General features: G+C 40.5%; 1 protein-coding gene across 2 annotated transcripts in view; it reads left to right on the forward strand.

The window, feature by feature from the left end:
• The window catches only part of GRM3 (glutamate metabotropic receptor 3), a 252,355-nt gene extending 235,894 nt beyond the window's left edge, over positions 1-16,461 (forward strand). For both annotated transcript variants that reach the window (XM_027539846.1, XM_027539847.1), the window contains exons 5-6: positions 1,257-1,431; positions 15,907-16,461. In XM_027539846.1, coding sequence (XP_027395647.1) covers positions 1,257-1,431; positions 15,907-15,980 — 249 coding nt within the window. In that variant the 3' untranslated portion in view covers positions 15,981-16,461. The remainder of the gene's footprint in view (positions 1-1,256; positions 1,432-15,906) is intronic.
• The last annotated feature ends 573 nt before the right edge of the window (positions 16,462-17,034 follow it).

Below are 17,034 nucleotides of genomic sequence, written 5' to 3' on the forward strand. Positions count from 1 at the left end.
TTGATCAAGTCTTTTCCATTATGGAATTAGATAGTAGACTTTTCTGAGAAGTTAAAGGAGCCTGAAATCAGGGACCAAGTTGGAGAGCACTGGAGTGGTTAGGGGAGCAGAAGCTTTAAGACAGTGAGGAGAGATTTACTTTCAGCAATTAAAGTAAAGGCAGATTCTGAAGAGTTATGAAATACATGTAACCTGATTTTTAAAAAAATCAGAAACAGGAAGAAATCTTCTAAAACTATGTGGCTCTTCTAGTTAATTGTTCAGTCTTCAGTTTTCCTTGATTATAGAAGAAGGTCAGACACTTTGGGGCATGAGAAATTATTGCTATCTGGTAATAGCATTGCCTTAAGAAAAAGGAAAAAGAACTCTAAAATGACTCTAGGATTTACCATAGCTACTCTGAGTAGAAACTGATAGAAGAAATAATTAATTGCCATTTTTCATACTAAGAGTGATTAAATATGTAGAATCTAATTTAGGATTTTCCAGAAAAATTTATGGGAGGTGAAGCCAGGACAAATGAGAAGATCAGAGAAGATGAAGAGTGGAGGCAAGAGAATCAAAAGAGGAGATGATAAAACCCAGTTCTGAGGTTTGCTTTCAGGGATAAAGGGAAAATTCTTTCTTTGAAAGAAAGGGAAACGAAGATGGACTAGTGAGTATCTGATGTATCAAAATTCCAGAGAGATGCTAATGAAATGCTTAAGAGTCGGTACCTAGAAGAAAATTGACACTGTCCCCCACTATTGAGTAAGGAAACCAAGAGCAGATAGGCAGCACCCCCAGCATGAAAGAGAGACAGAAATATGAGACAGGATCAAATTTGTTCTTAATATAGTAAACCTTAAACAAGCCAAGTTGATTAATTCAAACCATCAGACATCGAGTCACTCCATCACTTAGTACTTAGTACTGATATTTTACTACTTAAGATTCTGACTTCAGTAGCTCTGCAGAAGTATCTTTTATACAAATATACTGAAGAAAACAAACAAAGCAAGAAAGTCCATGGGAAGTCTTGGCAAGCCTTGAGGAACACCCATCACAAGAGTGTTTGCTTACAAATCCTCAGCAATGGTTCCCTGTGGATCCCAGGCTCAGAAGATTCAACATAATTGCTGTATTGGTTTGGCTAGAATAAGAATAGAACTGTAGATGATCTGGTTTTTTCAGTTTGCTCTATTTTTTAGCTCTTCAGTTGACCACTGTATTGGATTTATAGTCAAGATCCCTAACTAGGCAACCTTTTCTTGTAGGTGCAGACAACTACCATGTGCATCTCTGTTAGCCTGAGTGGCTTCGTGGTCCTGGGATGTCTGTTTGCACCTAAGGTGCACATCATCCTGTTTCAACCCCAGAAGAATGTGGTCACGCACAGGCTGCACTTGAACAGGTTCAGTGTCAGTGGAACTGGGACCACATATTCTCAGTGTAAGTATGGCACTTGACACGGACCCCTTCAAACATAGCATTGTGGTAGGGAGCAGGCTGGGAGGGGGAACAGTAGACATAGAAACGGACAACACATGTCCACCCATAATCAATCTCAATTCAGTTTTAAAAAGTGCTGGTTAATCACTGTGTGCCCGGTGCTGTGCTGGCTGCTAACAATACAATGACAATGGAAGAGGGCAAGTTCCTGTATTCAGTCTAGCTGAGATGACAGATATTAAACCCACGACCACAACTGGGATTTTTAAGGATGTTGTGGACTCAGACAACCAAATTTCTAGTCCAACCAGGTCAATAGTGAACCGTGAGCACATCACTTTACTGCTTCCTCCCCTAGGTGGTCTAGAGGGCTGGACTAGATTGGTGCTCTATAAAGTGTGTTTTGTGTCACATAGATGCTGAAGGTGCTTCATAAAAATTAAAAGAGGAAGATAATCAAATAAGACGGGAAATGCAGCAACCTAAATACCCACTTGGAAGTTCAAAGTACGTCCTTTGACATGAGCACGATAAAGGTTCTAAGAATCTCTACAGCAAGGAAACCTGTTTCATTCTGTTATTTACAGTTTCTTAAAAGTATCTAACCACAAGAAAACCAACTCACATCCCTTGGAATACACCTTGGAAAATTTGGACTAGATCTACCTCCTATTACAAAGACACAATGTTTTTTCAGCTAACAACCAGCTGAGAAGGCAATGTGAAGTGAAAGATACCAGGATAACTCCCAATCAGAATTCTCTCTCCTCTGGGCCTGCAAGTCTCTGAAACTATCCTTAGAGAAGCATTTAATTCTTTAGAGTCATCCAAAGCACAAATGTACCTAAAGGGGACAACCTTTTAAGCCATTTTCAGCTAATCTGTGGTATGAAGTAGGAGAAATTCACTGACAGAAGGATGAAGAAGGGGAAGTGTGGGGGCGAAGGGCTGAAAGTGACAGAGACAAATGACTACTTCACAATTTTGCCCCAAGCCGATTAGAAAGAAAACTTCAAAATAGCTCAGCATCACAGAGTGAGCAATCGCATTAGTGCCCCAGTTTCTTCAACAACATATAGAATTTTATAGTGCAGTCCTTTCCCTCGCAAACAAAGGGAAGACTGAGAGCTGCCAGCACCTTTCAGGGACGCGCTGAATATACCACTCCTCCCCAGTCTCAGCTGCTATAGAGATGGACACCTTATTTATTTTCGGCTCAATTTCCAGGTGTCACAATGGCTGAGTCCCAGGACCTGGTAAAACCTGTGACATCATTTTCCATGTGTCCGACTCTCTGTGACCCCATGGACTATACAGCCCACCAGGCTCCTCTATCCATGGGATTTTGCAGGCAAGAATACTGGAGTGGGTAGCCATTCCCTTCTCCAGAGGATATTCCCAACTCAGGGATTGAACCTGGGTCTCCTGCATTGCAGGCAGAGTCCTTACTGTCTGAGCCACAAAGAAACATGCTTATGTCTTGAGCAAACAAATCTCTTGTCTAGCAGCCAAACTATAACAGCTAATCCAGACAAGAAAAAGCTAGCATGTAATAACTAATAAAAACAAAAACAGTAATGGAGCTAAGAGGAACTATCATTTATTGTTTCCTTTGTGCTGGGCATTGTGCTAAATACTTCACACATGTGTGCACGCATGATATAGCTTATTTAACGCTCACAACTCTAGGAGATAAAGAAACCTATCCGAGGGCACACATATTGAAAGTGGCAGAACCAGAACTTAGAGACAGTTTCTCCGATTTCCCAAACCAGGGCACCACACCACTGCATGCTGCTACTTGAAACAGGAAATTTCCCATGGACAAGGTACTTGGTAGGCTTTGGAGGGAAAACAAAAGAAAGGTTACCCTAGGCTGTGCAGCATGATTTACCTCTGGGTGAAAAGAGTCTTGTTGAAAGCTTAGAACTCTTAGTTGTTATTAAACCAAGTTGTCAAAATCCCCAAGTCTTTCACAGACATTTTTCAAATCTCATATGTCCAAACTAAAGTAATTTAGAAATGGTGGCATTTTCTGATGCATAGACTAGGAATTAATAAATTCCTGAAGAGGTAGCAAAGGCACTTTACCCAATCAAGTCTCTCCTCAGAATTTCAGAAACATCCATTGACACAAAAGCAATGCGATGCAGCTGCCACGGCTGTGCTCCAGCTGTCACTGTGTCTAATCTGCTAGCGGCCCAGCCAGTACTTCAACACAGACGTCTACCAGCCCAGCAGTTTAGGACTGCTTTGTCACTCAATGAAATTTCATTTTTTATCTTTTAAAAAGTCTAAATTTAGACCTCATTTTCCCCATGACTTTCCTCTAATTAATCCAAATTAATTAAGTGGCATTAAAGTAACAAATAAGATAAATTTTGACTTCCCTGGTGGCTCAGACAGTAAAGCGTCTGCCTATAATGTGGAAGACTCGGGTTTGATCCCTAGGTCGGGAAGATCTCCTGGAGAAGGAAATGGCAACCCACTCCAGTATTCTTGCCTGGAAAATCCTATGGACAGAGGAGCCTGGTAGGCTACAGTCCATGGGGTCGCTAAGAGTTGGACACTACTGAGCGACTTCAATGTCTGTCTGTCTTTCTTTCTAAAGTAACAAAGTGAAGTACTTTTGTTATGTTCTAGGCAATTTCAAAGTGCATAAGTAACAAATCCATTGATTTTTTACTTATAATTCTTTGTCTTTTGCTCACAATAGTTTTATATTTATGGGCTCATTTTATCCCATGAATACTGGATATAATGAGTTCTATTTTATAGCAAGAAAATAAGAGACGTTATTTCACAAGGATTCAAGTATTGACAATGGATTTTCTGATTTGTGATTAGTATCCTTCCCATTTTAATACATTGGAACCATTGCCATGAAATTCATTCAATTATTAAATGCTTGAATGCCTTCCATACACCAGAAATTTCTAAGCACCTGTTGTACACAATGAATAGGATAGAATCCCTGGTCCCAGGAAGCTTAGTGTCTAGGGCAGTGTTTTTCATACTATAGAATGTAATCCATGAATGGGTCATGAAATTGATTTAGTAGCTTTGACCAGCATTTTTTAAAAGAAAATATAAAGTATCTTAGAGTGCATCACATGTAATAGGGTAAATAGCATTTCATGAAGTTTGCTCAAGTTTATATATGGATACCAGGTTCAGGTAAAACATCTATTTCTATGAATTGCCATTAAAGAAATTTGAAAGCCATTGATCTATGGAATCTAGTTATAGGTATAAACATGCTGCTGCTGCTGCTAAGTTGAGTCAGTCGTGTCCGACTCTGTGTGACCCCATAGACGGCAGCCCGCCAGGCTCCGCCGTCCCTGGGATTCTTCAGGCAAGAACACTGGAGTGGGTTGCCATTTCCTTCTCCAATGCATGAAAGTGAAACGTGAAAGTGAAGTCGCTCAGTCGTGTCTGACTCTTAGCGACCCCATGGACTGTAGCCCACCAGGCTCCTCCATTCATGGGATTCTCCAGGCAAGAGTACTGGAGTGGGGTGCCATTGCCTTCTCCGATAAACATGCTACTGACCCACTATGGTGAAAATTTGAGCAATTGGTTTAACATCTCAGTGCCTGTTTCCTCAATTATAGATTCAGTTCAATTAATATTCATTTCACTCCTAAATACTGGGAAGTATGTTTTTTAAGTAATCAAGAAAAAATCCTTAAACTGTTCTGAGTTCATTAAGTAAAGCATATGCTTTTCTTACATTGTACATAATTTGTATTCTCCTGGTGAGTATTCGCAAGCATGTTATTCCATCAGGTTATTGCTACAATGTTGCTGCTGACTTTCTGACTTACTTCCTTCAGAGGTAAAAACAAAAACCCCATGTATGGATGAGAGTCAGCTGGTATAGCAACAAAGTTGCCCCCACAGAGACACATTTAGTTATCTATTCCCACATAACAAACTTCCCCCAAAATTTAGTGGTTTAAAAGAACGCGCTTTTATTATGTCTCTTGGTTTTGTGGGTCAGGAATTCAGGCAGGGCTGGACTGAGCAGTCCGTCTGCCCTACGAGGGCTTTACTGGGGTCCTTCTGTGCTGTCGGCTGAGACTGAGCTAATCTGGAGAGAACACAGTGGTTCACTCTCTCATATGGCAAATTGGTGGAACACCTCTCCATGTGGGACCTGGAAAGCATGACAGACCCTACCCTAATTCAAGGGGAGGGATGAAGACCCCACTTCTCAGAGAATGTGTGGCCATTTCCATCATGCTACACCCTCCAAATCCTATATCCATCCAGCACTGCACTCTTAGCAGAGATTAAGTGACATGACACACGCAATACCTAGAACTCACCTTGACTGAAAGGTGCGGCCACATTAACTTGCAGTTAATTCTCTGGCAAGAGAATAGCAGAGATACCACATCCCTCCACTTTGGAGTGTAAGTGAGCTCCCTGACAGCAGCTAAGGTGGTTGATAGTAGAAAGAGTATCAGTTATTGGGTTTTAAAAGCTGGGCAGTTGCTCCAAAAAGATACAAAAGAATGGCCAAACTCAGAAGCAGGCATGGAAGAAAGAACATGGTTAAGGACATCCTGGAAGATCCACAATCTGAGAAGTGTTTACATATTACTGTATATAAGAGAGAACAATTTTAGTTGCATCTGATTAACTATATTCAGAATAATAAAAATAAAGGAAACAGTAACTTTTTCCCACTAAATGTGCCCATAGGCTAAGTGTTCCCAATATTTATGTATTTAAAAACACACACACACACATTTGAAATGGAGGTTCCCAGACCCTGTCTCCAGAACCTTTGTATCATGGATTCTTGGTAAAGGCCAGAAATCTGGTCCATAACAGATACTCCAGCTGGTTCAATAGAAATGGTCAAGGAAAACATTTTGAGAACCTCGGCTGAAGGCAACCCGTCTACTTCATCCACCGCTATCAGTGAAGAGCAGAGAGCATCCTTTATATGAGTCTCAAAGAGGAAGGAGGCCCTGGGTTCAGAGAAGGAGAGCTGTTTTGAAGTCCTGTCCTTTGCTTCGTGATGCCAAGAGCTACATCTCAGCACAGTTATTTCCCCACCACCCTCAGAACACTCAAAGGAAGGTATTTCTTTCATAGAAGCATCAGGCCCCTCAAAAAAAAAATTACTAAAGGTGAAGGTAGGAACAGACATCCGATAGCAGTAGATCTCAGAGACCCTGATATCCTAAAGTCATACTTGTAATGCTGTTCCCACACCCACACACATAAGCAAACAGCCTTCATATTTGGAAGAGAAAAAAAGAGGTCATTCTTTGTTTTGATCAGCTTTAGAAGCAAAGGATCTTCCCAGAGCTGATCCCCAAAGTAAGGCAATCAAGAACGGATGCTGAGAATCTTAATATCTGATTTTTTAAAAATAAAAGCCTTTCCTTTCCCATTTCACCTGGCAGTGTCTTGTTCTACCAGCATGGGTGTACAGTGTAAGTGTACAGCTGTCCCCCTCAAAATGGCATCATTTTGAGGGGGACAAGCTGGGTGAACATGTAAGGTTTCACACCATAAAATCCTATAGGGCCTGTGCAGGTTAGAATGTTGTTGACACTGATATGAGTTTGCATCAGCATAGACTGAGGGGAGAAGAGAGAAATGGAGTGTGCCCAATAGTCTTCAGACCTATTATGTACCCAGACATGGTCCTACGGGATGTGTAGTTCTCTTGCTCATGGTGATCATTCAAATATATGTATGTCATTATCATTACAATCAGCCAAGAGGCTTCTGCTAACTAATGATGCCCAGATTTGGGTCCCAGAGGAGCCATGGGCATATGGAGATTGATTTTTTTCTGCCAAAACCTTATTCAGAAAGTCACTTGTTTAGGTGGTAATGTGTGAACAGCTCAATTAATAGAATTATTCATTATTACCAAGAATTTGCCCATTATAAAAAGAAAGCAGTAGTCTAAAAAGATCAAGGGAGGGACTTCCCTTGCAGTCCAGTGGTTAGGACTTCACCTCCCAAGGCAGAGGGTGCAAGTTCAATCCCGGGTTTGGGAGCTAATATCCCATATGCCTCAGGGCCAAAAAAACAAAACCAAAACAAAAGTGATATTGTAAAAAATTAAATAAAGACTTAAAAATGGCCCACATCAAGCAAAAGTCTTTTAATAAAACAAAATGGTAAAGGGAACAGTCTTCTAGCATCACAGCATAATGTGCCATGGATCTGTAGCAACAGAAAGTAACTGCATGAGGGCCAGATTTTGTACTTACCAGTGGTCAAGCTTTGAAGATACCCCAGTTGGCAAGGGCAAGCCACTGTTCAACTCTGAATAGCACTTTATAAAAGACAAAAAAGCACATAATACCAAGTTTCTTCTCTACACTGATAGTTCAGAAAAACAGTATAACATACCTGCACTTTACAGTTCAGGGAGTCTCATGACGACTGGCCAGCAAATTAGCAAGTTATTTGGCAACCCACACTGAAGTGACGGTCTTCTTCGCCACAGGCATAAGTATATTATAAACATAAATCCTGTCTGACCAATGTAGGAAGAGCCTAGAGTTTGCAGCAAGTTAAGCCATTTGCTTCGGGCAGAAAACACCTAGTGCATCCAAATCAGATAGACGTCAATCCATTTTCCCTTAAGAAAGCCAAGTCCACAGCACTCCTGAAAACCTCTTTCTACTGCCTTTCTCTCCCTCATTGAGGAAGGAAGGACAGTCTGCAGCTATAATAGGTAACCCCATATACATCAGGGAACTGATGTTTAATACCTCTCCTTTTATTTGACATTTCCATTTACTTGTCTCACAACCACTCTTACACAGCCTTTAAATCACTTTCCCTTTACTTCTACTATCTTCCTAGGTTTTCCCCAAGTAACTATAGCCCACCTCCTTTAATACAGAGACTGGAGCTGCAAGGGATGATATGGATCATGTATTCTAACAAACACATTTATAGATGAGAAAACCAAGGTCCCATCTATTAGGTACTTTATGGAATTTGATAACTGAAGTCATAGATAAAACTCTCAAAGGCGTCTCTGTGGCTCCTCTGGCCTCTCTGGAGTTTCTGCCTCGGTTCAGTTACAGAATTCATCTCAGAGACCATTCTGACAGTGAGAATCTTAGCATCTGCAAATTCAGTGATTTCTTTTTTTTAAGTTCAAAGCTTTCTCTTAAGCACAGCACATGACGTCATCTTGTTCTAACAGCATGGGTGCAGACTTGTGTTCCTCTCAAAAACCCGTGGCAAGGAGTTCAGCACCATAAATCACGTCTCTGTGAAAGCCCTGTGACCCCCACACCCTGGCTGCACACAGACTAGGTGACGTGTTCCAAAAGGGCTGCCCACAAAGTTTCTTCGAAAACGAGATTTGATGAAGACAAAGGAATATAGTTAATGGTGACCCTCTCTAAATGTCTATGTCAGAGATATGACTTCTCCCATTAACATAGTTTTTTAAAAACCTCACTTTCTTGAATTAAATTACATTGTATAGTTTCTCTTCTGTATTGTATATTAGAATGGAACATAAACACAGCAGTTCAAAGAAAGTTCCTAAACCAGAGAATTTAGTATTGTATGAGAGATACTTATAGTCACATGCATTTCCATGTAACCCCAAATTTAATGATGCCTTTAAGAACAGGGTACCATGTTCAGAACTATGCATATATGTCAATAAAAAAGAAAATATGTATTTAATCAAATACTGTCCATACACTGATCTCAGATGATCAATACCTTAAAGCAAAGGGTCTAACATCAATTTATTATATCCTATTTCATCTACTTATTTTACATTTTAAGTGAAATTCTCTAGAGAACATCCATAAATGGAGATATCTGTATGCCTACAGCAGGAAAATGCCTCAGTTTAGTCACTCAGTCATGTCCGACTCTTTGGGACCCCATGAATCGCAGCACGCCAGGCCTCCCTGTCCATCATCAACTCCCAGAGTTCACTCAGACTCATGTCCATTGAGTCAGTGATGCCATCCAGCCATCTCATCCTCTGTCGTCCCCTTCTCCTCCTGCCCCCAATCCCTCCCAGCATCAGAGTCTTTTCCAATGAGTCAACTCTTCCCATGAGGTGGCCAAAGTACTGGAGTTTCAGCTTTAGCATCATTCCTTCCAAAGAACACCCGGGACTGATCTCCTTTAGAATGGACTGGTTGGACCTCCTTGCAGTCCAAGGGACTCTCTCAAGAGTCTTCTCCAACACCACAGTTCAAAAGCATCAATTCTTTGGTGCTTAGCTTAATGCCTACTCATATGGAAAAAAATTTTTAACATTTCTACCTCACCTGGAGTAATTGCAATGGCTTTGGGAAAGGAAACACTAACCAAGTTAATGTGACCAATTTGATGGATAATACACACTTTGATTGAAGAAATTTTGTGCCCAGGCTCAGCTCTAGGCACTGTGGTCATGGATGAAACAAACTGTATACCCATGATGCTTGTGTTCTCATCAGGCAAGGTGGGGCACAGAGAAACCAATACTCCACAATAACTCAGGTGTTGGTTGATAAGCAACGTGTAGAAAATAATAGGGAACACAGGCAAATAAGGCAGATGGGGAAGAGAATGCGTTACTATTTTTATAAAATGGGAGGAAGTGATAAGGTGACACTGAGCAGAGTCATGAAGGAAATGAAAGGGAGTTATGCTGATATCTGGGGAAACGACATTCCACACATGGGAAACGGCACGTGCAAAGGGCCAAAGAGGCAATGAGCCTATAGGTAAATGGTGAAAGGGAGAGGAGATGAGGACAAAGATGGAGCAGATCCTTTAGGACTCTGGAGGTCATTCATTGTAAGGACTTTTACTTTTCTACTGAAAGAACTGGGAAAACACTCGAAGGGTTTCATCAGAAGTGGCAAGACCCAACTTGAAAAGCATTGTTTTGGCTGTGTGGGCAGAATATAAGACAGGGAGCAGGCAGAGACCTACCTCATTCAGCAGGCTGCTGCCTAGCCCAGATGATGGCTTAAATCAGGGTGGTAGCAATGGAAGCCAATACCGTGAGCAGATGCTGGGGATAACTGGAAGACGAGGCTATCAGCATCAGCTTCACAAGAAAGAAGGACTAATACCTGATATTACTTCATTAGAGTTTAACACTTCCAGCTTTTGACTTGGATCCCTAGATGTAGTAGCACTTACAGCTCCTATTCGTTGTTTGAATTAATTGTTTTAAGTGAGTTTCTGATCTTAGCCTGAGAACACATTTGGATAGAAAAGAGGAAAAACAGATGTTTAGCAACTAAGAAGAGGGGAGAAGAACAAAAAGTAAGTAGAACAGTACAAAAACTTCTTGAGTATTTTTATTTAGAGATTATTGTGCATCCAACTTTGGTATTTCTTGGGGGAGGGAAGAGAAGATAAAGGAACATAATTGGAAAGAAAACATGACAGCATTATGTGGCAAAATGGACTGAGGTATTAAGTTGAAGATCAAGTGGAATTTCTGTTGATAAGGTAATTAAGTTGTATCATGGGTTCTATTTTCTCTTTCCATGAATCTTGTCTCATAAGAAATCAATCACTAAATGAAGCAATCTTTGCTTTCTTAAGTTCTAATTCCACATTTGGAAACTAACTCTTGAGTTTATAGAAAATAATTTCCTCTTCAAACTACTGGTAACAGTTGAAGACATTTTGGTCATAAAGGGAAAATTAAATTATTGATAATGGATTCTCTGTCTCCTACTGAGAAATCTCAACATAGCAAGGCTACCAAATGGTTGGCTAGCAGTGTCACATCTGCCCAGACAGCATTATCAGCACATGCACTTCTTTTGAAATGGGACCAAGGGGCCCTAGCACAAGTAAATTAAGGTGAAGAGTAAACCAGAAACAGGTCCAATAACAAAGCAGGAGGACAAGGCAACAGACAGTGGATGGAAACCGTATTCCATGACCATAGCAGTAAAATCTCTAAACAAGCAGACACACTGGGAGAAATTATTCGGGGTCACTGGGAGCAAGGAAATGGAACAGATGGAAGCAGACTGGAATGTCTGTTCTGTTTAAATGTTTATTTTTTTCTAAGTCTGATGTATTACACACAGTAACACACTGATTCTCAGGAATCAAGTCTCAGCCACTGAACTGACTAACAGACTTGGCATCCGTAAGAATCTATTGAATAAATATGTTTAGCATTGATTGGGAGCCCAGTTACTCAGAAAAATTGGGTCATTTTCTCCAAAGCCTGGCCAGTCTCTGCATTACTGATACAAGAAAAATGGATTTCATGTTGCTAGACAAAGCTGCCACTTGGCTGCATTGATCTCTAAAGCTTCACCAACGTTTGTGAAGCAAAACATGCCTTTTGATGGACGTGAATGGTCCTTTTGTGGTCAGCTGTGGAACTTATTAGGTCTTTTTCAGCTCTCTTCAGTTTTCACTTTAAATAGCAAAAAGTACCATGTTAACCTAGAGTAACAGCTGCTACTCACCCCCACTCCCAGGAAAGCCAAAAATAAGCCTGCACACTTATTTTTGACAGAAAGGACAATTATAGAAATCTGCATAACCACACTTAATAAAATAGGCTAAACTTATGCCATCAAAACTCTTGTGAGAATTTCATTCGAATCATAGAAAAGCTCATCACAAACACACACACGCGAATGGCAGTACTTTCCTCTCCACACATTTTACTACCTCGGGGAATAACAGATGGGCTAATACAGGAGGCATATGTAAAATATTTATGAAAGGCAAAGTAATTGTGATGGTAAACTCATAAAACAGTAATTTCTTCTGGTATATTCAGCAGCATGTACAAAAATGAGAATATCTTTTACATAATAAAAAATGCCCTGACAAAAGCTACAGATGAAACAGTAAAAGAAAAGCAGAAAAATACAAGTTACAATCCCCTCTGATACACCGAAGTGTTTAGGAAAAAAATAAAACTGCAGTGTCTTGTGGGGGTTTTTGCTGTTGTTCCTTGCGAGAAGACCTTGAATTTGCACCATATTCCTCTCAAATAGTTTAGACACTCTATCATAGGGTGTTCCCTTTAAAGTCCCTATGAAGCAGGTGGATAATTTCAGGCTACTCTGTAACGTTCCATGATGGCGTTCACATGGTGTTTGGCAGAAGATCATGTGACACTAATAGTTTGAGAATTTTCCACGTGCCTACCTTTGCAGCCCATGTACTTCTTACCTACATGGTCAAAATATACCCGATTTTTAAGAAGTCATACGTGCACACTTAAGATAGCAATCATCAAATTCCACAATAGTATGGGGAACACTGGAGTAGGTTTCTGATACCATCTTTAGAAATGCAGGTAGAAGGGATTAGACGAGTTCAAGGTGGACAGCAAGGAGCACTAACACACTAATCCCTGGTTATGCTAGACGTACCCCCATGACACATCATTGCTTTTCAATCTCTGAAAATGAAAATCCTGCACAGAAATAATAAAACTTGATCCTGGAAAAGATGAAGAGCTTAGTCAAAATGTCAAAGGCAGAACTGCTGTGGAATGCTCACAGCCCAGCCAGTTCTCTGCAAGCACAGTTGATGCCACTATGCAACTTAAGAAGGAGAAAGGCCAACTCGTTCCAAAATAAGGCCGCTCACAAGCCTTACATTTGCTGTCATTTCTTCAGGATAATAAATTATTTCCCCTGTTTAAATTTCCATCAGCTCTACCGTTGTTTGAAAGGCAACCATTCATACAATCATTCAAAAAGGTATTTATACAGTGTCTGTTCCATGACCAGCAAGATGAATAAAATAATGAAAACGACAAACAGAGCCCCAGCATACTTTCTAGTCAAGAGTGTAAGACTTAAGATGCTAAGGGGGGAAAAAGGCAGGGGAAAAATTCAGTTTAAGATTGGGTAACATGACAGAGAGTAACTGGTTGATTACTTTAGACTAGATGGGGGATGATAGCCTTTTCCAGAGGATGACATTTCACATGTGGATGACAAGAAGGAGCCAGATATGTGATTAAGAGAGGAAATAATATTCCTGGTAGAAGCAACAGCTATTTCAAAAGGCCAGAAATTGAGAAACAGATATTCTGTATTAGAGAACAAAATCAAAAGGGGATGGGGGTTGGGGGAGGAGAGAATTAGATGAATTCAGAAAGCTAAGCAGTGTCTAAATCATGCTGAGATTTATAAACCAGAGTTAGGAGAGCACAGAGAAGCCATGGGAGGTGTGTACGTTGGTGACTTACACTTACAAATACGCTGGCTGCTGCAGAGAAAAAGCACTGCAGGGGAAGCAAGGATGGACACAGATAGCCCAGTGGTGCGGCTGTTACAGTGGCCAAGAGAGAGAGAATGCTGGCCTGGCCCAGGGCACTGGATGCAGACAGACAAGTAGCTGGAGGTAGAGACACAGTCGATTGGACCTGATGATAGGTTTGACGTGGGAGGAGAGAGAAAAAAGGGAAATGTAAATGTTAGACTTTTGGTTTGGCTAACTGGCCAGATGGTGAGACCGTTCACTGAGTAAAGGAAGACTAAACAGGGACAGGTCAAGAAATCAAAATTATGTGTTGGCCACTTGATTCTGAAATGTCTATTAAACAGCCACATGGAGATGCCAAGTAGACAGGTGGACACAAGAAGCTGTCGAGAAAGTACACACTGAGTGGCTAGGAGCACTCCCCTGGGCTTCCAGTGAACTGTGGTTTGAACTTCATTTCACCTTGTTCTTTCTCTTGCCTTACCTAGCTTTGATGAAGCAAGAATCAGAAAAAGTATATGAAGAAGCTTTGCAAAGAATAAATTGATGCCGTCATATTTGTAATTATTATCACGTATCACCTTCCATCAAATATTTATCTGGTGCACACTGTGTCTTCACCATGGAAGTTTCAGGAAATGTAGATTTTGCCGTCCCTGTCCCCCAGGATACTGTAGCTTCTAGTGGGCTCACATGGTAAAGAAAAGTGAGCCTCATTCTAAAAAGGATAAAGGGAATAATCTCCAAAAGAGTTAGCACGTCACATGACTCCTCTGTAACCTTAGGCAGCCGCACAGACTTGCCTTTCTTATTTTCTCACACACCAAGACAAATAGCACAGAATTGAGAGGCTGGAGTTTCCCTAGCAGGGTGTCTGCTTGAAACACTTCTGGTGCTCCAACTATGGTGAATGTTCCCACACTGAATGCCACATATTAGCAAATTTCACAATTAGCTTCTCCTTCATGTTTAAAGACATTCCTATGAAAAATGCAGTTTCATGCGGCAAGAATATTTCCACTATGATAGTGAACATGAGGAGAAGGCACTGGCAACCCACTCCAGTGCCTGGAGAATCCCAGGGATGGGGGAGCCTGGTGGGCTGCCGTCTGTGGGGTCGCACAGAGTCAGACACGACTGAAGTGACTTAGCAGCAGCAGCAGCAGTGAACATGAAAACTTTAACATGAAGTTAGTTTATTTGATTATTAACTGAGAGAGCTATGTCTTTAAAGAATGGGACAGCTAACTGGGCAGCTTGACCTGGGCTGTGGTCAGGTAGCCAAGGAGATCAGCTCCTCTAGGTCAGAGCACGCCAGATGGACAGACCAAGAACAGGATGTCAGCAGTTCCAAAAGGTAATGTGAGGCCATGGCTAACTGATTCTCTTGGCCATGCTGTTTGATCCCATGGAGGATGGGGGGACTTGCTTTTGTTCTCATTCGATAAAAGGAAAAAGCTTTCAGGGAGACATGAATATAACTTAGCTGTCTTTATATCTCTCTCTCACACACACAAAAAATGTTCAAAACAAGGTCAGCTAGGAATTTCATCTAGGAAAATGATGACCCATAAAAAGAATGAATATTTGTATCCATATTATACTCACACCCTGACACGGTCATCACTATTGTCACTAATGAGAGCATCATCCCTTTGAAATGCCTTTCTTTCTGCAAACTATTATGAAATTGAAGTTCTTACAACTCAGCTCTCACTAGAATTATCACTGAGGTTATCCACTTGAAGAATGAAAACACATGAAACCATTCTCAAAGGCAGTGGGTTCACAGATGACTCTTGGGTCTACAGAGTCATCCTGTCCATAGAGAACAAAATTAATTAAGGTATTGAAAATAATTAATTTAACAATCTAAGTAAATTGCCATGAGTATTCAATTTTATGCACTGTATTTTAACCAGTTTGGAAATTACCAAAGTTAATTTTAAACCCACAAGTGACTTCTTTCAACAGTGATTATGCTTATCAACTCTTTCCAAGAGGTATGACATTAGTGAGCGACTAATCTGATCTGATCTGATGACATTAGTGGAGGTAAGATCTGGGATACACACTAATTTTGTGCAGAGCACATTTTGAAACTTGACCTGCTGCAGCATTAAATCACCTAGCATTTTCTAAAGCCAAGTTAAAATGAGTTTTCCACTTAATTTTAACTAGTATCTAGAATTATCCATGCCAGTATCTCTATGGCCCCCTTGACTAATGCAGAATTTTCTGTCCTGCTCTGTTTTCCAGCCTCTGCCAGCACATACATGCCGACGGTGTGCAACGGCCGGGAAGTCCTCGACTCCACCACCTCATCTCTGTGATTGTGAATTGCAGTTCAGTTGTCGTGTTTTTAGGATATTAGATGAAAGTGCTCATGTGCAGCTCCAGAATGTGGAAACAGCAAAAGAATACCCCTAGTACCTTTTTTTAGAAACAGTACAATAAATTATTTTTAAGGACTGTACAGTATATAGTGATGTGCTAGAACTTTTTAGACTGATTTTAGTGATTATTAATGATTCCTTAGAACCTGGAAATAACCCATTGTTTACAGAGCTGAGCACTGGTGACAGGGTCTGACAGGGTCAGTCTGTTAGAAAATATGGTGGCAATATTAGATAACCTTTTTTCCTATGAAGTTTTTTGTAGGCCCTTGTTGTAACTAATTTAGGATGAGTTTCTATGTTGTATATTAAAGTTACATTATGTGTAACAGATTGTTTTTCTCAGCACAAAATCAAAAGCATCTGTATTAATGTAAAGATACTGAGAATAAAACCTTCAAGGTTTTCCAGCATGGTGGATAATGGCCTTGTTCTTATTTAATCATTTCAGTTAATTTGACTATGTTGATTTAGACCATTTCTATTTTATTGTTGGAGGAAATTATCTAACTATGCTTCTCTTTACATCTGTTAATAGATACACTGAACACAAGTTTTACCCTGTAAGAGAATTGTAAGCATGTCTAGACTTCTTCGCAGATCTTTGCAGATAACATGATCAGAATTTGACTGATGACACCATAAATATCAGGTTATTACAGTGGCCAGACAATAATACCCTTATTGGTTTCTTTAAGCCACATGTGCAATGCAGCCCAGAATTTGCCCAAATAGGTCTCTGAGGTGAGGAGAGAGTTCTTCCATTCCTGTATTCCTCTGAATACCAAAACTGACCTGTCAGGGAAGGTTTGATGGCTCTCATTTCCCAAAACCACCTAAATTTTTAGCAAGGAGCCTGGAAAAGCATCTTATTCCATTGGAAAATCACTCTGGTGGTTCACAGCTGAATGAGGCAATGAAAATGCAGGATATCTTCTTTTCCAAAGTCCCAAGAACAATGTTTAGGAGCACACAGACTTGTCACTAAACT

This window comes from Bos indicus x Bos taurus, chromosome 4 (genome assembly GCF_003369695.1).
Source record: "Bos indicus x Bos taurus breed Angus x Brahman F1 hybrid chromosome 4, Bos_hybrid_MaternalHap_v2.0, whole genome shotgun sequence".
Taxonomy (NCBI): Eukaryota; Metazoa; Chordata; class Mammalia; order Artiodactyla; family Bovidae; genus Bos; species Bos indicus x Bos taurus.